This window comes from Schistocerca gregaria, chromosome 1, assembly GCF_023897955.1.
Source record: "Schistocerca gregaria isolate iqSchGreg1 chromosome 1, iqSchGreg1.2, whole genome shotgun sequence".
Taxonomy (NCBI): Eukaryota; Metazoa; Arthropoda; class Insecta; order Orthoptera; family Acrididae; genus Schistocerca; species Schistocerca gregaria.
In genome coordinates, this window is record NC_064920.1 from 973,971,638 (window position 1) to 973,996,385 (window position 24,748).

At 43.7% G+C, this 24,748-nt stretch overlaps 1 protein-coding gene across 1 annotated transcript in view; it reads left to right on the forward strand.

The window, feature by feature from the left end:
- Positions 1-24,748, forward strand: part of LOC126282995 (uncharacterized) — a 122,607-nt gene that overhangs the window by 22,246 nt on the left and 75,613 nt on the right. Inside the window, exon 2 of the mRNA XM_049982241.1 lies at positions 7,325-7,602. Coding sequence (XP_049838198.1) covers positions 7,325-7,602 — 278 coding nt within the window. The remainder of the gene's footprint in view (positions 1-7,324; positions 7,603-24,748) is intronic.

Sequence of the window (24,748 nt, forward strand, 5' to 3'; positions counted from 1 at the left end):
GTTTTCTGGATACACACTACTGTTCGTAAAAAGTGAAACATTTAGAAGCAATGGTCAGCCGTGATAAGAGGACGTGTAGAACAGCGGAACCACAACAAATGCCAGAGAGGCGGTGTGCACTTAGGTCCAACTATGACCGGACAGATCTGCATTACGCAGCGGAGTCGTCATACATCATAAGGTGGAATATCGGAATGTGAGTGCGTTCGAAGGGGGTTAGAATGGTTGGTGTCCCGGAGGCGGGTCTGTCGTTCAGTAACATTGTGGCTCGTAGAGAGTACGCTGCTTCGACAGTGAGGAGTATGTGGAGCCCGTGGAGAGAAGAGGGCCGTATACAGCGCTCCCAGGTTACTAGACGACACAATGTGATCATAGCACAAGATTACCGCCATCTTGTCCGTAACGGGCGGAACAGCTACGACCACAGTGATGGCGCAACTTTGGAGCACTGAACAGGTGTGGACATGTCTATATCTAATGGCACGTGAACAGCGACACCTGCATGATGAGTGGCAAAATGTAGTGTGTTCGGCCGAGACCCGCTTCAGCTTGACATACAGTCAATACGCATTCGACGCCGCAGTGCTCAACGCAGTCGGGCGGACTGTACTGTTCAGCGGCATAGCGGACAAACGCCACGTGTGCTGTATTGGGGCGCCATTGCTTGTAACATTCGAGCTCGCCTACTATGTCTTGAGGACAATCTGAACTGCTACAGTTACGTCAAAGAGGTCTTACGGCGCGAGGCACTGCTTCTCCTGTAGGCTGTTCCATGTGCCATATTTCAGCAGGATAGATGCGACCACATGGCGCGAGGAATTTGCAAGTGTTCTTCAGAGAACGGCGAGCACTGCTGCTTCCCTTCCTAACTGTAATGTTCCTTCATGCATGTCCGAAGGAACATGAAATTGTAATATCGTATTTATCCGCCGACACCGGGCAAGCGACTTTGAAGTAAAATGTCTCTCCTGTACGGGAATATACATAATGGATGTACGAGTACAGGTTGTAGACACATGGTTGAGTTCTGGCCGTGAGTCGTGCTAGGATACCCAAAAGGTAAGGCGACCGCTCGCGAGAAGCGGGAAATCTGGTTTCAAGTCCCAGTCCGCCAGAAAGTTTCATAGTCATTCCGTTATACAGCTGGTGGTAGTCCTTCTACGCAGCTGAAAAAGCATGTATATGTGGTATAGGGTCAGAGGGCAACTTGTTCGAATAGGTCCCCCTACAGCTCTGGGGACGCGTCTACAAACTGCGTGGCAAAGTATTCCCCAGCAGGATATTCCGGCACTACTTGATTACATGCCACGACGTTTCGCGCCTCTGATTGCCGCACGTGCCTTTTGCTGAACTTCCCCAGTCACTGTGCATGTACAGCTTTGTAATGCTAATCATTCGTGTAGAGTCATGCCCCTAATTTGTGGAATAAATTTCATAGTGATCACAGCTGTCGCTGTTGGTACTCCCCCTTTTTTGTAAACAGTAGTGTATATTTTAAACAACGCAGGATGAGCTCGCGTTTATCCCATTTATTGTTTGTCATCGTCTATTACGGTACTGCTGCCTCGTTTTCTTACTCCATTTACTGGCATCACTGACTTCCTGCGTTGCTTGCCCGTGTATCGGTAGTGCACTGTCGTACCATCTCTGGAAAGACCGATTGTATTACCGGGTCGTCGTGTGTCTGGCAGCCGGTTGGGGATGGACCATCAGTGGAGTCGGGACGTAGCAGCAGTGCTGTCGGGTGACGGAGCGCCGGGGAGGTGCGGACGGCCAGTGCTCGCCGACCGCTGGCGACCCACAGGAACTGTCTGACGGAGGAAGATTGGAGCGGAACGACCGTTGGTTGGTCGTTCGGTTGGTCGTCTCATCGGCTGACGTATATTTGGTCCTTCCACCGTTTCTGGGCCTGTTAAGTTGGTCGGTTGGCTTGGAGGAGCGAGGAAATCTCTACAGTGTGTGGTTTGCTTGGGACTGCTGGCAGCCTATATGCGGTGTCGAAGTGTGTGGTGCTGTTTCCATTGCTAAGAGGTTCGTGGCTCACCGATCCAGGAAATGAAAGTTGAGTTTTGACTTAATCTACCAGCAAGTCACCATTGTTCACATTGTGTCGTTTAGAGTTCATTGTCGGCTGTTGGGATATTCCTTGGAGCAAATTTTAGCCACCCTCCGGTGGAGTTTAACTCTACTTGGTTATTGGAACTGAAGTGCACCAGACGAATCTCGTGCCTTGTGGCCGTTAACGTTCCGGTCACCTGCCGAGGCCGTTGAGGTAAATTCGGGCAGTGTATTTTCCTCATCATGTTGTCCCTGTCCAGCACAGTGTGTAGTTTGACAGCTCAATGTACACTCCTGGAAATTGAAATAAGAAAACCGCGAATTCATTGTCCCAGGAAGGGGAAACTTTATTGACACATTCCTGGGGTCAGATACATCACATGATCACACTGACAGAACCACAGGCACATAGACACAGGCAACAGAGCATGCACAATGTCGGCACTAGTACAGTGTATATCCACCTTTCGCAGCAATGCAAGCTGCTATTCTCCCATGGAGACGATCGTAGAGATGCTGGATGTAGTCCTGTGGAACGGCTTGCCATGCCATTTCCACATGGCGCCTCAGTTGGACCAGCGTTCGTGCTGGACGTGCAGACCGCGTGAGACGACGCTTCATCCAGTCCCAAACATGCTCAATGGGGGACAGATCCGGAGATCTTGCTGGCCAGGGTAGTTGACTTACACCTTCTAGAGCACGTTGGGTGGCACGGGATATATGCGGACGTGCATTGTCCTGTTGGAACAGCAAGTTCTCTTGCCGGTCTAGGAATGGTAGAACGATGGGTTCGATGACGGTTTGGATGTACCGTGCAGTATTCAGTGTCCCCTCGACGATCACCAGAGGTGTACGGCCAGTGTAGGAGATCGCTCCCCACACCATGATGCCGGGTGTTGGCCCTGTGTGCCTCGGTCGTATGCAGTCCTGATTGTGGCGCTCACCTGCACGTCGCCAAACACGCATACGACCGTCATTGTCACCAAGGCAGAAGCGACTCTCATCGCTGAAGAATACACGTCTCCATTCGTCCCTCCATTCACGCCTGTCGCGACACCACTGGAGGCGGGCTGCACGATGTTGGGGCGTGAGCGGAAGACGCCTAACGGTGTGCGGGACCGTAGCCCAGCTTCATGGAGACGGTTGCGAATGGTCCTCGCCGATACCCCAGGAGCAACAGTGTCCCTAATTTGCTGGGAAGTGGCGGTGCGGTCCCCTACGGCACTGCGTAGGATCCTAAGGTCTTGGCGTGCATCCGTGCGTCGCTGCGGTCCGGTTCCAGGTCGACGGGCACGTGCACCTTCCGCCGACCACTGGCGACAACATCGATGTACCGTGGAGACCTCACGCCCCACGTGTTGAGCAATTCGGCGGTACGTCCACCCGGCCTCCCGCATGCCCACTATACGCCCTCGCTCAAAGTCCGTCAACTGCACATACGGTTCACGTCCACGCTGTCGCGGCATGCTACCAGTGTTAAAGACTGGGATGGAGCTCCGTATGCCACGGCAAACTGGCTGACACTGACGGCGGCGGTGCACAAATGCTGCGCAGCTAGCGCCATTCGACGGCCAACACCGCGGTTCCTGGTGTGTCCGCTGTGCCGTGCGTGTGATCATTGTTTGTACAGCCCTCTCGCAATGTCCGGAGCAAGTATGGTGGGTCTGACACACCGGTGTCAATGTGTTCTTTTTTCCATTTCCAGGAGCGTATAATTGGTTGTGCGCACCAATACTTTCTGCATTGTGCCATTGAACTCCCTGTTGTGTGTTGGTCCGGTGAAGCAGAGCTTATCTTGTCGGTGGGTCCGTTGACTGTCTGTCGGTTGGGTTGTCGTCGGATCGACAATGGTTGGGCCGCCTGCCTGACTCACCTAAGCGAACGTTAGTGTTTGTATATCAGGCCGACCCCCAGAACTTCTGAGCTCCCTTGAGTGTACTGCCTTTTCTTGTTTGTTCCTCTTGTTTATACTTGTATAGCTTGAAAAGAAACTAAAATAATAATGTAACTTAATCTCAAAGATACAAGAAGAAAATTTGTTCGACTGTCGTACCAGAGGAATACTCTGAAAAACTGTTTTATCCTTGATAGACAAAGAACTAATTCCGAGATTCTTTTATTACTTCTAGTATTAACTACTTTTTGTTCTGATGTGTTGGTGTAAGGACGTATGTATAATTTCATGTCTATGTGTGTATTAAATGAAGGTGTTAAATGATGAAAAATGTGTTTTATCATTTCTGTCAAGATCAAGCCTAAATTCCATACCAATGGAGTACAAATTATTCTATTAATTCGAGAAGGCGAATTTTATATGGAGGCGACAATGTTCACGACGGCGCTGCTCAACAATAGAGATACGTGATTGTGCTCACTACTTTCCTTTGGTGGCCTCTAAGATTAATTCCGATGTGTTTTTGCCGAGACATTCAGAACCTGCAATCTTCCTTTTCGTATAAAAATAGGAGTCCGATAGGAAAAGAAAGATTCTTAAATTTAAATTACTGCAATTCTTTTACCCAGGCCACGGGGAATGATAGAACGTACGTGCCTCTACCCTCATTGTACGTTCGCAATCCCCGAGTGTGTTACGACGTAATTATTTTAGGAAAAAAATGAAGATCTTTCTGATCATATCGCAACCACTCGCAAGCGATTGTACGTACCCTCTGAATGTGTCTAGTCAGTCGTGCGCATTGCTCTAAAGCTTTTCTGTTAATATTCAGTGGATTGCATCTCCGCAATTAATTTTTGTTTATGCCGCAAATCGCACTTCATGCGAAGTATTTGTTACGCAAGTTTCAGTCTCCATTTAATGTCAAAAATTCCGAAGTACGGCTGACTAAGCAAACCGCTACAATAATTTCATATCTCTACAACTACAATAACACAAAACAACAATAACATAACAGAGAGGGTACGTTACAGGCTTATAGCCGATTTTTAGATTAAGGCTGTTTTGCCCTTAAGGCGTCAGATGGTTTGGGCCTTCAGCCTAATTTAAGAACTGTTTTACATGAAGCGTTTGGCATTTTTAAAATTACTGTTATTGAGTCTTACGTGTTGGGCCTTCAGCCGATTCTGAATTTAAGTTGACTGCTCTTAAAGTGTCAGATTCTTTGGGCCTTCAGCCTAATTAAGGAACTGATTTAAGGTAAGGCTTTGCTTTTAAATTTCTGATTTTAGTTGAGCTTTACATTATTGGCTTTCAGCAGTTCTTACATCTACATCTACACACATACTCCGCAATCCACCATACGTTGCGCGGTGGAGGGTACCTCGTACCACAACTAGCATCTTCTCTCTCTGTTCCACTCCCAAACAGAACGAGGAAAAAACGACTGCCTATATGCCTCTGTACGAGTCCTAATCTCTCTTATCTTATCTTTGTGGTCTTTCCGCGATATATAAGTTGGCGGCAGTAACATTGTACTGCAGTGGGCCTCAAACGGTGGTTCTCTAAATTACCTCAGTTCACGAAAAGAACGCCTCCTTTCCTCCAGAGACTCACACCCGAGTTCCTGCAGCATTTCCGTAACACTCGCGTGATGATCAAACCTACCAGTAACAAATCCAGCAGCCCTCCTCTGCTTCTATGTCCTCCCTCAATCCGATCTGATAGGGATCCCAAACGCTCGAGCAGTACTCAAGAATAGGTCGTATAAGTGCTTTACAAGCGGTCTCCTTTACAGATGAACCACATCTTCCCAAAATTCCACCAATGAACCGAAGACGACTATCCCCCCTCCCCACAACTGCCATTACATGCTTGTCCCACTTCATATCGCTCTGCAATGTTACGCCCAAATATTTAATCGACGTGACTGTGTCAAGCGCTACACTACTAATGAAGTATTCAGACATGACGGGATTCTTTTTCCTATTCATCTGCATTAATTTACATTTATCTATGTTTAGAGTTAGCTGCCATTCTTTACACTAATCACATATCCTGTCCAAGTAGTCTTTTATCCTCCTACAGTCACTCAACGACGACACCTTCCCGCACACCACAGCATCATCAGCAAACAGCACCACATTGCTATCCACCTTATCCAAAAGATCATTTATGTAGATAGAAAACCACAGCGGACCTACCACACTTCCCTGGGGCACTCCAGATGATACCCTCAACTCCGATGAACACTCAGCATCGACGACAACGTACTGGGTTCTATTAGTTAAGAAGTCTGCGAGCCACTCACATATTTGGGAACCAATCCCATATGCTCGTACCTTAGTTAGAAGTCTGCAGTAGGGCACCGAGTCAAACATTTTCCGGAAGTCAAGGAATATGGCATCCGTCTGAAACCCTTCATCCGTGGTTCGCAAGATATAATGTGAAGAAAGGGCGAGTTGCGTTTCTCAGAAGCGATGTTTCTAAAGCCATGCTGACGCATGGACAGCAACTTCTCTGTCTCAAGGAAATTCATTGTATCCGAACTGAGAATATGTTTGAGAATCCTGCAACAAACCGATGTTAAGGATATCGGTCTGTAATTTTGAGGATCCGTCCTTCTACCGTTCTTATATACAGGCGTCACCTGCGCTTTTTTCCAGTCGCTCGGGACTTTACGTTGTGCAAGAGATTCGCGATAAATGCAAGCTAAGTAAGGAGCCAAGGCAGTAGATTACTCTCTGTAAAACCGAATTGGAATTTAAATTAAAGTGGTCTTGCCCTTAAGGCATGAGATTGTACGGCGCATTCATCCGCTAATTAAGTTGCAAAATTAAAGCTGTTTTTTTTTTTTTTTGGTCAAATAAAAGGTTTTACGTTCGAGTGTAACTGACAGCCACGTATTTTGGCCCCACAACTTACAGCCGGTTGGGTGACAATGCGGTCCTACGCGCTACAGACTGGAACCGCGTGACCGCTACGGTCGCAGGTTCGAATACTGCCTCGGGCATGGATGTGTGTGATATCTCTACGTTAGTTACGTTTAAGTAGTTCTAAGTTCTAGGGGACTGATGACCTCAGAAGTTAAGTCCCATAGTACTCAGAGCCATTTTGGACCACAGCTTACACTACGTGTCCTGTCCTACGGGTTTAGCAGGGCGTCTCACAGGAGATAAGCGGCATCCTTGTTTTATCCTCTCGTAGTTCTGAATCGTGATTTACAAACGCACACTACCGCAACGCGAACGAAGAAATAAGAACAAAGTCCACTGCCACTGCGAGGAAGTAGCGCGTTGTCAGCAGCGGAAGTGCTGGAGCCATTTTGCCGGGGAGAACCCAGAAGAGAGAAGCGCGCCGCGGTGCGATTAGGGCGGGAGAAGCCCAGGGGAGCATCTGCGGGCGGCGGCGGCGGCGGCTTTGTGCGTCGCTGAGTCACTGCGCAGTGTGTCGGGCGGCCGACCCCGGAACGACGGGCGCGGGCAGCGCGAGGCGCGGCACGGCGCGGCGCGGCAAGTGGAGCGCGCCGAGCAGCGGCCGGGTCAGCGCGAGGCGTGCCGCGCGGGTTTCCCGGCCGCCGAACGCGCGCGGCGGCGCAGCTGCCGCCGTGACGCAACGCCGCCGGACCGCCAGCACCAACTGCAGCTCCCGCAACTTTGTGCTGTCTATATACGAGGGGCCTTCAATAAGTAATGCAACACATTTTTTGTAAAAAAAAATTCAACCAGTCACTTTTTTAATGATTTTGTTTTATTCCATGAACCGGTTTTCGAACATTTTCAGCTTCATCTCCACATGGTTTCAGGAAGTTACATCGTTCTTGCTAGCATAATGCTGTGTGCTCGCTCTCCGCCAAAAAGATGGAACACACTTCAGTGTATCGCCATGACTATGTTGACTATGCTACAAATATAGCATCCACATCTACATCTACACGATTACTCTACATTTCACATTTAAGTGCTTGGCAGAGGGTTCATCGAACCACGCTCGTACTATCTCCCTCCCATTCCACTCCCGAACAGCGCGCGGGAAAAACGAACACCTTAACCTTTCTGTTCGAGCTATGATTTCTCTTATTTTATTTTGATGATCATTCCTACCTATGTAGGTTGGGCTCAACAAAATATTTTCGCATTCGGAAGAGAATGTTGGTGACTGAAATTTCGTAAATAGATCTCGCCGCGACGAAAAACGTCTTTGCTTTAATGACTTCCATCCCAACTCGCGTGTAATATCTGCCACACTCTCTCCCTATTACGTGATAATACAAAACGAGCTGCCCTTTTTTACACGCTTTCGATGTCCTCCGCCAATCCCTCCTGATAAGGATCCCACACCGCCCAGCAATATTCTAACAGAGGACGAACGAGTGTAGTGTAAGCTGTCTATTCAGTGGACTTGTTGCATCTTCTAAGTGTCCTGCCAATGAAAAGCAACCTTTGGCTCGCCTTCCCCACAATATTATCTATGTGGTCTTTCCAACTGAAGTTGTTCGTAATTTTAACACCCAGGTACTTAGTTTAATTGACAGCCTTGAGAATTGTACTATTTATCGAGTAATCTAATTCCAATGGATTCCTTTTGGAACTCATGTGGATCACCTCACACTTTTCGTTATTTAGCGTCAACTGCCACTTGCCACACCATACAGCAATCTTTTCTAAATCGCTTTGCAACTGATACTGGTCTTATGATGACCTTACTAGACGGTAAATTACAGCATCATCTGCGAACAACCTAAAGGAACTGCTCGGATTGTCACCCAGGTCATTTATACAGATCAGGAACAGCAGAGGTCCCAGGACGCTTCTCTGGGGAACACCTGGTATCACTTTAGTTTTACTCGATGATTTTCCGTCTATTACTACGAACTGTGACCTTCCTGACAGGAAATCACGAATCCAGTCGCACAACTGAGACGATACCTCATAGGCCCGCAGCTTGATTAGAAGTCGCTTGGGAGGAACGGTGTCAAAAGCTTTCCGGAAATCTAGAAATACGGAATCAACTTGACATCCCCTGTCGATAGCGGCCATTACTTCGTGCGAATAAAGAGCTGCGTTGCACAAGAACGATGTTTTCTGAAACCATGCTGATTACGTATCAATGAGATCGTTCCCTTCGGCGGGATTCATAATGTTTGAATACAGTATATGCACCATTCTTATTCTTCATCTATCAGAGATCATTGGAACGGCGGAAAGTTCCACGGGACTAGAAGAAGGCCTAGGTCATAGTAATCTATATAATGGGTAGAAAATCGGATGCACATAATTACCGGCCAGTTTCACTGACGTCGATTTGTTGTTCAGACATAATGACCTGTCTAGACTCTGAGAAGCTCATCTGCAAGAAACCAGCACGGTTTTAGGAGACAACGGTCATGCGAGACACAGCTAGCCCTCTTTGTGCATGATATACAACAGGTTCTAGATACCGGCTCCCAGGTTGATATATTTCTTGACTTTCGAAAGGCGTTCGACTCAATGCCGCATTGATGACATATACGGTTGGATAGAAAGTTTTCTAACAGACAGGGAGCAGTATGTCGTCCTGAACGGGGTAACTTCAACAGAAACAAGAGTAACTTCAGATGCGCCCCAGGGCGGCGTAATAGGTCCGCTGCGTTTTAAAATGGTTCAAATGGTTCTGAGCACTATGGGAGTTAACATCTGAGGTCATCAGTCCCCTAGAACAAAGAACTACTTAAACCACACTAACCTAAGGACATCACACACATCCATGCCCGAGGCATCCACACTGTAGCGCCTAGAGCCGCTCGGCCTCTTCGACCGGCCGCTGCGTTTTACGATTTACATAAACGATCTGCTTGATGGTATTGACAGTGGCATTAGACTGTTTCCCGGTGATCCTGTAGTCTACAGGAAAGTAGTATCACACGAAAGTTGTGAACAAATCAATGAGGATTTGCAGAAAATAAATGCGTGGCGTAATGACTGGCAGTTATCTCTCAATATTAGTAAGTGTAACCCACTGCGTATAACAAGGCGAAAATCCCCGTTAATGTATGAGTAAAAAATAAATCCCCAGTCTTTGGAAGCGTTAACATTCTCAAGTATATGGGTGACTATTCGAAATGATCTCAAATGGAATGGTCAGATTACACAAGTAACGGGTAAGGCGAACTCTAGATTGCGGTTTACAGGTAGAATCCTGAAGCGATGCAGTCCTTCAACAAAGGAAACTGCTTACAATACCTTAGTTCGTCCAGTCTTAGAGTACTGTTCGTCTGTGTGGGACTCTTACCAGTTAGGTCTGATTCAAGATATTGAGAAGGTCCAAAGAAGAGTGGCAAGATTCGTGACTGGTACATTTAGCCATCGCGAGAGCGTTACTAACCTCTTAGAAAGTTTGAAGTGGGAGTCACTTGCAGATAGACGACGCGCTAAACAGAAGGGGCTGCTCACTAAATTCCAAAATCCAATCTTCACCGAGGATGTAGAGCACATATTACTACCACCAACTTTCAAATCGCGTTATGATCATCATTCAAAGATAAGTGAAATAAGAGCTCGTACTGAGGCGTTCAGACAGTCTTTTTTCCCTCGTGTGATCCGCGAGTGGAACAGAGTGGGGGAGAAACATGACTTTGGCGCGAATTGTGCCCTCCGCCACACACCGCTTCGTGCCTAGCGGAGCATATATGTAGATGTAGACTATAGTTTGTCTGTCGATATGGATGTAAATTTAGTTTTTTACTTGCTGGAACAGTATAGGCGGCTTTTTGCGGTTAGTGTACATCTATCTGCCTCCATTTTGATGTCCAGTTATTATATCACTACACGCACTTCCCAAGAACTATGTTAATTTACACTCTGACTGTGAGACTTTTCCAGCATCCAGCATGCGCTCTACAGTTGTTGCTGGTAACAAAAATCTTGACAGATAGATATGGCATAGGTCTACTGTGCACAGTGATGTAATTTGTTCTTCTTTACATGTATTAACGTCGATATAAGGTAAAATATTTTGATCAGACTGGCGATAACGTGAGAGCACAAAATAAAATAAATAAATAAATTACAAGAACAAACTTAACGTGATTTGATATCTTATTTCGATTTGTATGCTACATATAATACAGGCAGTTTATAGCAATTTTTTTAATCATGATTGGCATTAACATGACTGTCCAGGAATCAATGATACTGAGTTATTGCATCTGCAGTGAGATGCAGCTGTCTGTAAGACTAGGACCTTTATATTTAAATTTAAATTAATAACAAACCTTCAGATGAACTGCTGACTTAGTTCTGTTGTTATGTTCACATGCTCTGGGGTATTAGCAAGAGTAGATACTGTTTATTTTAGCTAAAGGCATATGTGTAAAGGCTATAGTGATTGTAATGGACTAAAGCTGTTTGTATGGCTGTACACTTTATATTTAAAAAACAATGAACAAATGTTCTTTAACTGTTGACTTATTTTTGTTCTTACATTAAAGTGATCTGGACTATTGTTAAAGGTAGCTTCTGTTTGTTCCAGCTTGAAGTAATCTGTATAAAGTACTGAATTATGTTAACAGTAGAGGGCTTTAACTTTTAGAAATGTAGTACAGGTTTTATTCTGTGGTAAGATGTTAAATTGACACCAGTGTAGTTAGGATGTAAGGAGAGGAAGGGGGGACGTCGTTGGGAAGGGGGGGGGGGTAGGGTTCGTTGAGTAGTTACTTGTTTTGAACTAGAAGATCTTCAAACTTCTGAAGGAAAAATTTGTTTCTCAGTTCAATTTGATCGTTGAGTAGGTAGTCAGGTGCCGTATTTGAGTAGATAAGTACTTCAATTTCTTCAAGAAGGTGAATTATTGTGCCTTTGTTGGCAAAATGGAGTATTTGGAGATTTTGTTCGATGTAGTTTGCAGAATGATTGTGTTGTGCGAGATGTGAGGCAAAGCTGGACTTATGCAGGTTGTTAAGCGGAGTGCATCTATGTGTTCTTGAAAATCTCGTTTTTTCCGATAGCAGGTGGGTTTTATTTTATTCAGGACTCCAATACACCATATCATACCTCAGTCTTCTGGTTGAAAAACCCTATTTTTTAACATACTCTCCGTTCAATGCACCGGCCTTAAGCCTCCTTACTGGGAGGGCCTTTTTGCCAGCATGCTACCACTCTACTGCTCGACGTCGGGCCAGCGTCTTGCTGCAACGACAACGTCCCTATCACTGACGTGCTGCTTCTCGCGGAGTGCATCCTTCGTTGGGCCAAAAAGTTGGAAGGTGCGAAGTCAGGGCTGTAGGATGGATGAAGAACATCATACCATTTAAGTTTTGTGAGCTCCTTTCGGGTTTACAGACATGTGTGAGACCTTGCGTGTCACGGACAAGAAGAGGTTCGCTTGCATTTTTTGGCGACGAACAAGCTGAGGTTGTTTCTTCAGTTCCCTAAGGGTGACACAATACACTTTCCATTTGGTCGTTGCACCATGAGGGAGGACATGAAACAGAACAACTGTCGTCAGCTTTGAACTGTTTCTTCGGAGGAGAGGTGGTGTGGCGCCATTCCATGGACTGCCGTATTTTGTCCTGTTGGAAGTGATGAACCCATGTTTCATCGCCTGTGACGCTATTCTAGAAAAAAAATGTCACGATCAGCCTCGTAACTCGCAAGCCATTCCGAAAAGATGGTCCTTCGTTACTCTTTACAGTCTTGTATCACGCGGCGAGAAAAACAGCGCGAACCCACCTTTGAGTGTTCCAAATGGTAGATGAATCTGCCATCACTACCAGCGGAGACGTCCAATTCCTCAGCTACGTGATTGATTGTTATATGTCTATCACCTCGAATGAGTGTCCGCACGTTCCAGCATTGCAGGAGTCACAGCTGTGTGCGGTCGGCCGGCACGCGGGAGATCGGACAGCTTTGCGCAACCTTGCGAGGATGACAGATGCCTCGCCCAGGCGCTCACCTCGCTTTCGTTCACTGTCATTTCTTCGCTGATATTCTACAAGCGACTATGAACATCTGAGATGCTCTGGTTTTCTTCCATACAAACTCAGTGACTGCTCTCTGCTTCGAACCCACCTCCATTACAGACGCCATTTTGAGGACTACGTATAGCGCCGCCACCAAGCGGAACTTCGTGAAACTATGGGGGCTGAAGCGGGAACATTCCACAATGTCCCACAACAAATTTCGCATGTTTCCAACCGAAATTGGCCGAGAAAAGGAACGTGCTGCATTAGTCATTGAACGCCCCTCCCAAGACCATTTTCCAAAATGTACTTATGGCTTTGAAATGACCAGAATGATGCACTCCTTCAATTAGGAATGACTTGAATAGGAATAGGAAGCTAAGGTGAAATGGCCTCATGAAAAATGTGAAGAAATCGAAAAAGAAATGACTGTCGTAAGGACTGATTCAGTACATAGAAGAGTCAGGAAATGCAAGGAAGCGCCCTTCTCGAGTACTGGCTGCCGTAGTGACAAAGGTGGTTGGACTATATCCACACGTTTTCCAAAGTGTGCTAAGTCCATCAGAGAAACTGGTTGTCAGCATGACGACCACAGGATTACATAGCAATAGCCAGTGAATAAACCACGCTGCAGCATAGAGATAGTAGTCGTCTGTAATTCGTAAACTTCCAAAGATTCCTATACTTAAATCGAAGTGTGAGCAACGGGCTAAATTAATTAAAAAAGGTTATCCCTGATTAAATGTGAGTCATGGATCATTCACATAGCAATATATAATGAAAAACAGAGTTTCTCTGGCTGTGAAATGAAATAGGCTTCTCCACCAAGCAAATTTTTTACAATAGTTGTGCTGTTTAAATACATAAATATACGAGGGTGAGTAAAAAGCAAGTCGACAAATGGGAAAGAGGCATCAGAGCAATTTTTACCAGCCTGAAATTTATTTTCCTTTTCAACATACTCGTCTTGCAAACTTAAACCATGGTGAATGCAGTATACAGCAGGGAACAGCCCTGAAGTGGACCGCAACAAGTCGGTGGAAACATCGGCAACTTAACTGTTTCAGAAGTAACGGTGACGCCGCTCAATGTCCAAAATCGTTTTATCTAAAGTACATCACATGTTGAATCGTCAACAAGCCATCAAAGTTTCCATGAAACTACACGGTTCGCAACAGTTACTAACTGCCAGCATCACTCCTAAAAATCATAATTTGTTTGCCTAAGCTTGTTTGTATTTTTTTACCATCAGTCTTCTGCTGACTGATTTGATGTGGCTCTCCATGGATTCCTCTCCTGTGCCAACCTCTTCGTCTCAGAGTACCACCTGCTATCTACGACCTAGACTATTTGCTGTACGTATTACAATGGCCGTTTTCCTCTTCCGCTTTTACCCTCTACGCATCTCTAATAGCATGGAAGGTATTCCGTGATGTCTTAACAGATGTCCCATCATCCTGTCCCTTCTTGTTCTCTGTGTTTTCCATATACCTTTTTTCTCTCCGATTCTCCGGAGGACCTCCTCATTCCTTACCTTATCACACCCTCTAATTTTCAACATTCTTCTGTAACACCACATCTCAAATGCTTCTCTTCTTTTCCAATTGTCCCACTGTCCATGTTTCCCTATCATACAACGCTGTGCTCCAAACGCACTTTTTCAGAAATTCCTTCCTCAAATTCCTAGATTCGATACTAATAGAGTTATCTTGGCCAGGAATTCCCTTTTCACAATGCTAGTCTGCTCTTTATGTCCTCTACGCTCTGTCCATCATTGGCAATTTTGCTGCCCACGTAGTAGAATACCTTAATTTCATCTATTTCGTGGTCACCAATTCTGATGTTAAGTTTCTCGCTGTTCTTATTTCTGCTGCTCCTCATTAATTTCGTCTTACTTCGATTTAATCTCATTCTGACGTGCAGTCTGCCCGTTTATTTTTCACAAAGGTAGGTATAAATTGTTTATGAACTCGGCTCTCATATAAATTTCGTATACACTACTTCGAAGGATAGTAATAGGTGCAAACATGTAACTCTTTTGTATCGGTTGTAAATATATAGTTGCCACTATTTAAGTTCCAACCTTCGTATTTATTGACTCCAGTAAAACCAGCTTGAAAGCAGTATCACTGCATAATGGCTATCCATTTCCATCGCTACCATTGGCTTACGCAGTAGACATGAAAGAAACTTTTGAAACCATGGCTTTGCTGCCAGAGACGATCACATACAGGGTGTTTCAAAAATGACCGGTATATTTGAAACGGCAATAAAAACTAAACGAGCAGCGATAGAAATACACCGTTTGTTGCAATATGCTTGGGACAACAGTACATTTTCAGGCGGACAAACTTTCGAAATTACAGTAGTTACAATTTTCAACAACAGATGGCGCTGCAAGTGATGTGAAAGATACAGAAGACAACGCAGTCTGTGGGTGCGCCATTCTGTACGTCGTCTTTCTGCTGTAAGCGTGTACTGCTCACAACGTGCAAGTGTGCTGTGGACAACATGGTTTATTCCTTACAACAGAGGATTTTTCTGGTGTTGGAGTTCCACCGCCTAGAACACAGTGTTGTTGCAACAAGACGAAGTTTTCAACGGAGGTTTAATGTAACCAAAGGACCGAAAAGCGATACAATAAAGGATCTGTTTGAAACATTTCTACGGACAGGGAACGTGACGGATGAACGTGCTGTAAAGGTAGGGCGACCGCGTACGGCAACCACAGAGGGCAACGCGCAGCAATGCAGCAGGTGATCCAACAGCGGCCTCGGGTTTCCGTTCGTCGTGTTGCAGTTGCGGTCCAAATGACGCCAACCTCCACGTATCGCCACATGCGCCAGAGTTTACACCTCTATCCATACAAAATTCAAACGCGGCACCCCTCAGAGCCGCTACCATTGCTGCACGAGAGAGATTCGCTAACGATATAGTGCACAGGATTGATGACGGCGATATGCATGTGGGCAGCATTTGGTTTACTGACGAAGCTTATTTTTACCTTCGTCAATAAACAGAACTGGCGCATATGGGGAACCGAAAAGCCCCATGTTGCAGTTCCATCGTCCATGCATCCTCAAAAAGTACTGGTCTGGGCCGCCATTTCTACCAAAGGAATCATTGGCCCATTTTTCAGATCCGAAACGATTACTGCATCACGCTATTTGGACATTCTTCGTGAATTTGTTGCGGTACAAACTGCTTTAGACGACACTGCGAACAACTCGTGGTTTATGCAAGATGGTGCCCGGCCACATCGCACGGCCGACGTCTTTAATTTCCTCACTGAATATTTCGATGATCATGTGATTGCTTTGGGCTATCCTAAACATACAGGAGGCGGCGTGGATTGGCCTCCCTATTCGCCAGACATGAACCCCTGTGACTTCTTTCTGTGGGGACACTTGAAAGACCAGGTGTATCTCCAGAATCTAAAAACAATTGAACAGCTGAAGCAGTACATCTCATCTGCATGTGAAGCCATTCCGCCAGAAACGTTGTCAAAGGTTTCGGGTAATTTCATTCAGAGACTACGCCACATTATTGCTACGCATGGTGGATATGTGGAAAATATCGTACTATAGAGTTTCCCAGACAGCAGCGCCATCTGTTGTTGACAATTGAAACTACTGTAATTTCGAAAGTTTGTCTGCCTAAAAATGTACTGTTGTCCCAAGCATATTGCAACAAACGGTGGATTTCTATCACCGCTCGTTTAGTTTGTATTGCCGTTTCAAATACACCGGTCATTTTTGAAACACCCTGTATAAGGATATAGTATACCATAAGTATATGGTAGCTTTGCTGTGATTTAAAAGTTGTTGCACTCCTTACAGGTTTAAGACCTGGATTCACGAAATACTGGTGCTTTTTGTGCCTTTGTGACACCCATGATACCAAGAACCACTATACGGTCAAGGAATAGCCTATAAGGACGTTCCTGGAAACGTAAATGTGAATAATACCCCAAAGGTTGAGTCCGATAAAATCATTTTGCCTCCCCTTCATATCAAGTTGGGCTTTATCAAGAACTTTGTAAAAGCTCTGGATAAAGAAGATGGGGCTTTCAATCACTTAAAAAAAAGTTTCCCAAATTATGTGAGGCAAAACTGAAAGAGGGTATATTTGTGGGACCAGAAATAAGAAAATTGCTGAAAGCTCCAAACCTTTGATAATAAACTAACAGATATCCAATTAGCTGCTTGGTCTTCTTTTAATGTAATTGTAAAGGACTTTTTGGATAACAGAAAAGACAAAAACTATGTTACCATTTTGAATGATCTGTTGGACAACTATAAGAACATGACGTGCAGAATGTCGCTTAAAATTCACTTTTTACATTCCCACCTTGATTTATTCTCCGAAAATTTGGGTGCCTTAAGCGATGAGCATGGTGAATGTTTTCAGCAAGATATATTTACCAAGGAACACCGTTACCAAGGCCATTGGAACCCTTCGATGACGGGTGACAATTGCTGGGGTTTTGTTAGGGAGAGTGATGAAACGGAAAACAAAAGAAGAGCTCCGTAGTCGCATTTTTCAAAAAACCAAAGACGATTAAAGGCGAAAATATCTTCTGATCTAATCTTGATCTTTTATTGGTATCATGCCCCTATATACATACAAAATAGTATTGATTTCAAACGTTCTAAATCTGTATTTTTGTTTGACTTAATTGTGCCAATTTTCGCTATTACCATTTTTTTATTCTGCTGTGTATCTATTAAATTTGACGTCATAGAGAAAAACTGATTTTACCACTATATTCAACACCCCAAAATTAGGTAAATCCACCCATTTACAAACCAGATGCAGGAAAAAGTTTATATTTGTTTACTAGTGTTACCAATTGTCAACTGACATAAAATTGCTGCGATTTACCAATACGAATTCCTATCGAAAAACGTTATTAAAGTTCATTACTAAGTTCAAGTCAGTTTTCAGTTTAACGTTCGCAATTCTTCTCCAGTAACACCACAGATTAAATTTATGTTCTGTGCTGTAAAAGGCTCTTTCGAATGTAAAAACTTTACATCGTTGTCTCATTACAAAGTGTGTTGATATAACTGCTTATGCCAGGATTTTATAATTACTTAACTACGAACTTGAAATCAAAACTCCTTACAGACACATTATCTACAGCCAGATCAGATAACAAACTTGCACTGGCTACCCACATTTCCATAGTTGTTTATTGCTACAGCAGCTTTTGCTAAGTTGTATTTTATCTGTTTACCTGTATTTATTTTGTATGTGACATAAGTACGCTTACGTTCTACATCTGCGCTCTCAGTCAATTGTTCTTAGAGACAGATGATTAGACATATTATTTCAGGATAGAACCAGTCTGTTTAGGAGTTGGATTAAATGGACAGAAGTGTGATGTTTTAACCACAACAGTTTGCGAGGGGGTTTGGTGAACCGTTTCCTAATAACCTTTAAATGTTACGTGCATTAAGGCACTTTCAAATTTTACAAGCTAAATGACAAGGTGGGGGAAATATCAGCTGAGTATTTGCTTGTGGGACATGGTGAGTATCATTATAGAACACGAAGAAGAGTGACTGTTCCTGCAACTTTACATAAACAATCTTAACCGAATAGCTGCGCTAAGAAGAAGTTAGGGCCGTTTCAGCGCGACATCATTGACTTGAGGTCCTTCGGACAATACTATTAAAAAGTAAGTCCTGTACAACTCGAATTCTTTGATTTGTAAGTGGAGCACAGAAATATAATTACCATCGACAGGGATGTATCGTCGGGCCGCGAACACCTTTCGGTTTTGAACGATCCACAACAATATGCTCCTTGCATTTCTAAATTTTATACGACTCATCCACAATCGTATACCATATTGATGTCTGCATTTCTTCTCTGCAAATCAGTGCAAAGTGTGCTGTGGAGAGCACTGTTGATTGTGCGATATGTTATACAACTGCGGAGAAGTAATTCATACGAGACCGACGCACCATGTGCTGCGTACCCTTGGTTGAGAGGACCCCCACTTCCTGTCCAAGGTTGGGAAGTTGCGTCAGAATCTTGTGCGCCGAGAGATCGGGTTAACCGCGTCCGTTGCAGCCAGGAAATTACTTTTGATATCAAGCGTCTGTACGTATCACGTAATCTAAGGCACCAAACTGATGCAATAGCGGTCTTCATTCTTACATAAGGGAACAGCCGCTGCTTACTTAGTCTTAACTGCTCTTAGCAAGACAGTCTTTCTGTGCGAGTTTGCCTTCTCCGTTAAGTGAAATTGTTCACCGTCAATCGACTAATCTGCTAGGTTAACGGAAAAAGTTCATTCACATAGACAATTTTTCCCAGATTAAAAATTAATGTTTTCGTGTTTCAATTATTTAATAAACCAGATGCAAAATTATTTCGTACAGCCACTAAAACTATTTCTCTCTCTTATGGAACCATCTAGTTTGGAAGAAAGACCTACCAAGTTATTCGATATAAATTCCCTTAGCTTCTGCAAATGATGTTGACCGAAAGGAAAGTAGGAGTTTTTAATTTCTTTAACTTCATTGTCTGGAAGAGTATTTCGGGTAAGCCACATCTGAGAGCTTCCATACACGAATTTTATACTATTCATAGAAGAAACAACTCAGTCGTCATCACTACCTTTTTCTTATTATCCAGGTAAACGTTTAGCTGCCAGAGAAGTGTTTTCACTGGGCTAAGAATGCAGTGATTGAGACAGTGGCCTCATATTGCACGAACAGAGTTAGAGCTCTGATGACTTTCCATTCAAGTGAATGGCAAGATAGATCGTTTAACAACGTCATTCATAATTCGACCCAGAATGCAGAAATCATTGGTGGCAACAAAACGATTATTCTCATATGGGGGGGGGGGGGGTCTATGAGACACATTATACCATCAGACTTACGGAGAAACATCATCCAAACAATTCCGAAAATAGCAAGAATTGACAAGTGCGAGAATTACCGCAGAATCAGCTTAACGGCTTATGTATTGAAGTTGCTGACAAGAAAAATACATTGAAGGATGGAAAAGAAAACTGAGGATGTTTTAGATGCTGATCAGTTTGGCTTTCGGAAACGTAAAGACCTAGCGGCAGCCCTGCCGTTGCGCTTGATAGTGGAAGTAAGACTGAAGAACAATCAAGACACGTTCATAGGATTTATCGATCTAGGAAAAGCATTGGACAACGTAAAATGGTGCAAGATGTTTGACATTCCGAGAAAAATGGGGGTAAGCTGTAGGGAAAACGGGCAGTGTTGAATACGTACAAGAACCTAGAGCGAACAATAAGACTGGCTGACGAAGAACGAAATGCTCCGTTGAAAAAGGGTGTAAAATAGGGATTATTCTTTCGCCCATACTGTTCAGTCTATACATCGAAGAAGCAATAACAGATATTAAAGAAGTGTTCAAGAGTGGTATTAGAAGCAAGGTGAAAGGATACCGATGACAAGACTCGCTGATGACATTTTATCCTCAGTGAAAGAATTGAACGGTATGAACGGTCTAACGAGTACAGAATATGGATTGAGAGTAAATAGAAGAGGGACTTAAGTAATAAGATGTATTATAAATGAGAACAGCGAGAAACTTTACATCAAAATTATTGATCGAGAAGCAGATGAAGTTAAGGGATTCTTCTACCTAGGCAGCAGAATAACCTATTACAAACCTATTACGGACGGAGCAAGGATAATGCAAAAAACAGCAATGACTTTCTTGGCCAAGAGAAATCTGCTAGTATCAAACAACAGGCCTTAATTTGAGGATGAAATTTGGAGCACAGCATTATATGGTGGCGGAAGTTGGACTGTGGAAATCGACTGGCAAAAGCCACGCGGTCTAAGTCATGAATTGTGCGGCTGGTCCCGGCGGAGGTTCGAGTCCTCCCTCGGGCGTGGGTGTGTGTGTCCCATAAGATTTCACTCACAATTTTTTTCTACTGGAAAAAGAGGAAAACACAATCAGGGAAGAGATAAAAATCTTCGTGGTCCATAGTAGTTCGAAATGACAGAAAAAAAAAGAACTAACAACGTTAACGTTCCACTCATCGACACTTGTGGCTACAGGAGCAAACGGCGCCCACTTATGAAAAGATCTGGAATGTCGAGTCCGCAACAGGGATATACTCGTGCTTCAGCGATTTAGCGTTGTTAAGAAGAGGCGAGGAAGATCTGAAAGCTCATTTGAGAAATGATGCTGCGCTCACGCTGTAGGCAGGTTACTACGCTTGGTACTGGGTCTGGTAGTCGTGAAACGAGGAAAGTGTGTCTAAACTGCATTCATGTTACTGTCTACCATGTCCGACATAACAACAATACTTTTGTTGTGGAGTGTACCTCTGCAGATTGGTTTGCACCTTCTCTAATATATGGTGTTTCCAAGAGGTCAAAAGCGTGCTGCCAGTCTTATTCTTTTTGTTCCTTGCCTTCTGTCGTTTCCTAGGGATCGGCATTGTCATGCACGATGTGACATTGTTAGTGACACTTGGGAAACGGAGTCTCTTCCTGACGCCACAGCTCCTCCCGGACCGAAGCTGTGTACACCATCTGCTTGCATCTAGAGTAAACCTCATGTTCGAGTGTGAGAACGTTTACGACGGGTCTGCCTAGAGTGTAACTGAGACGGGACGTGGGTACATGGCCGATACTCGTCTGGCCTAATATGGGAAAGCGCCTAAAACCCACATTGCTCCTGGTCGACTCACCAGCCCTCTCCGTTAATTCCTGAGGTTATTCGATCCACGACAGGTTGGCCACCATGAATGCTTGAACGACGCCTTACCGTGCTCTGTAATCCGGGCAGCTCAAAACGTGCTGCCAAAGTTTGCACAAAAACTATTGATTTATTATTTATCGTATGGCGCTATCACCAACTGAAGAAGAAAAAAATACATAGAGTGTAGAGCATAATGCACTGTAAGAAAAAAAAAGGCGCAGCACGAAGGAATTACCTGAATGTAATGGTAATTGGTAGATGTGATGTACACTTTGCGAAAATACTGCTAATCATATGAGATATATTTTATCTTTTTCTTGTTTTTTGCTCTATTTACTCTGCACGTATATCTTCGATGCTTTAGAAAATTTGCTGTCTTGTTTTGTTGTAAGAAAGGTAACTGTTTCTTGCTTTATTGATATTGCTCCATGAATCTCTTTTGGTTGAGTATGCAAAAATGTCAATGTATGTTTGACCTTCTCTGAAACGCTTTTGCGTAACCAAATGTGTGAAACCAAATGTAATAGGCACCACTGTTGTATGAGCTGTGCTGCGACAGCGATATAGATAATTGGCGGTCGAAAAGCGACATTGGGTAGGTATGCTGTGGCGTGGAGCATGCGCATGTGTTGTTAACCGTGGTGCACAGAGGCACTTGAAAATTTGTGGCCAAGTTCTTAATTTTCGGTCAAGGTATTTACTGAATTTGGACATGGACGTTATGAAGCATAATGTCAGCCTGTGAATATTGTGATTTTTCATTGAGTACTATAAACAACAGTCACAATGCTTATGCGATTGAAGTGTGACTGTCGTGTGTGATTGTATACTGTTATAAAATTGTGTACTGTACTCTAGAAACAGGAACGTGAGTTGTAACCTACCAACAGATTAAATCCTGTAACCTCGCAATAAAAAATGACTAAGCTCCCAATGAAAATGTGACTCATATATAACCTTTCAATAATTAACTGCCTGTGAAGCTAAACTGGTAAATCTGGACGTCAGCTTGTGCTGCGTCATGGCCCTGAAAAATCATTCTGAATAATTTCAAGATTTAAACATGGCTGCAACAGCAACTGTTGAAATTCTTCAAGATAAGGATGACAGCCAAAACAGTTGCAGGATAAATATGTTGTTAAAATTCTTGACCAAGGTTTCGGTACATATAAATATGCCTTCATCAGAAGTAAAAAATCTAAAATTAAATCATGCAATGGAGATTGTCTCGATAGTTCATAGGCGAAGTACTGGTGCTAAACTGTTCGCGTTGACCCTGTGCCAATAGTCATGTTGTACAAATGGAGAAGATGTCTTAATTATTGACGACGCCTTTGGCACAATTGATTTATTAATCTCCAATGCATGATGTAATTTTAGATTTTTTACTTCTGATGAAGGTATATTTATATGTACCGAAACCTTGGTCAAGGATTTTAATAAAATTTTTATCCTGCAACTGTTTTGGCTGTCATCCTTTATCGTGAAGAATTCTGAATAAATTGAAAATTCTTACCTCAATAAAGCCGCCGGATAATGCGTATATGTCTGCTCCTATAAGAAATTTTTCTGGCACAGCGCAGTGCAACGCTGGCCGCTACATTTGTCATGTATAAAAAGAAACAACAGATTTTTCTTTACGATAATTAGCATGACTATGGATAGGAGACATTAGGAAAAACTTTATATTCAGATGAAAGACTGTCAAAAGTTATCTTTATAAGAAACACTATTATTAAATGATTTTTTTTTTAAATTTACATGAGACTTGATATAACAACAGTACAAAATCAGTTGTTAGAAATTACATATACGCGCGGCTATAAGTAGTAATTTTTGGTTTTACCTTATACTACATCGGTCAGGCAGTCAGGCACCGCCATCGCTCTCCACGACTGGCCCCGGCAACTCCATACAGGACACAAGTGCTCTGTGTGAGCTATACAACTAGACAACTGCACTCTAAGAGCGACCTGACCCAAGCGCCCGACTGCGAGCTAATATCACTACTCCTGCCGACACTGCTCTCTGGTCTGTGACTCCATTATAGCTCACATATCGCTTGCAGCGCATGAGCAGTCCATCGAAGTTACATCTTCTCGAGTGCGCTAGCAATAAATTCCTTAGTCATGGACCTCTTACAGTGTGTATGGAACGTTGTAATCGCACACATACGAAAATGATTCTACCAAACAATGATAGGTCCCACCAGCTCATGACTAAATGAATGCAACCAAAGATAATATTACCATCAGGTGAATCATTCACGAAGTAAGAGGATGTGTCAGTTGCAATTTCATGAATTATGGAGACTGCACCGCCATCACCGATTGCCACCGAAGGATTGTGGCCTCTGCGTTCGCCGCACCTAACCAGTTGTAACTTTTATTTGTGGGGCAGTCCAAAGGGGAAAAGTGTATGCAAATAATCTAATAATGTTAGCAGACTTGAAGGACAATATTCGTAGTAAAATTTTGAGAACTGATGAAGTAGATATGCGTGAAGTGTATATTAATATGTTAGGTCGCATGCAAAAGAGCACTAAAGTACAAGAAGCCATTTTCAGGACCCAACGTAATTTGATGTAAAAGAGAATGTCAATGTAATAAATACAGACCTTTGAATTACCCTATCTGTTATTTCTTTGTTACTACACGTTTACCTAATAAGTAGGTGCATAAGTTCACAGCGTTTTTGATTTGCATAGTATTCCGGTTGCTATGGGTTTATTTATCGATTGTTATTTTTTATTTGTAGTTGAATGTTGGCTGTTTAAGTTTACATATTGTCATTTTTTTTCATGTGGAAGTAGTGAGTGGAGCCGTGGACGCTAGAAAATGGAGTGCCAAGTGGGGAAATAATAACATTTCCCACGTATTTTTCTGTTTGAGTTTAACAGAGAGTGACGGCAGCAGAGGCTGCCAGGAACATTTGCACCCTGTGTAGGGATAATGCCATTGGACAGAATACGGCAAGAAAATGGTTTTCTCGTTTTAAGAAGGATCCTTTTGACATCAGTGACTCTCCACGTTAGGGAAGACCGTCGGGGTTTGATGAAGATCGTTTAATTCATCAATCCAAGCTAAAGTTTTCCGGGCACAAAAACGTGCAGTAAGAGTTATATGTGGTGTTAACTCAAGAACATC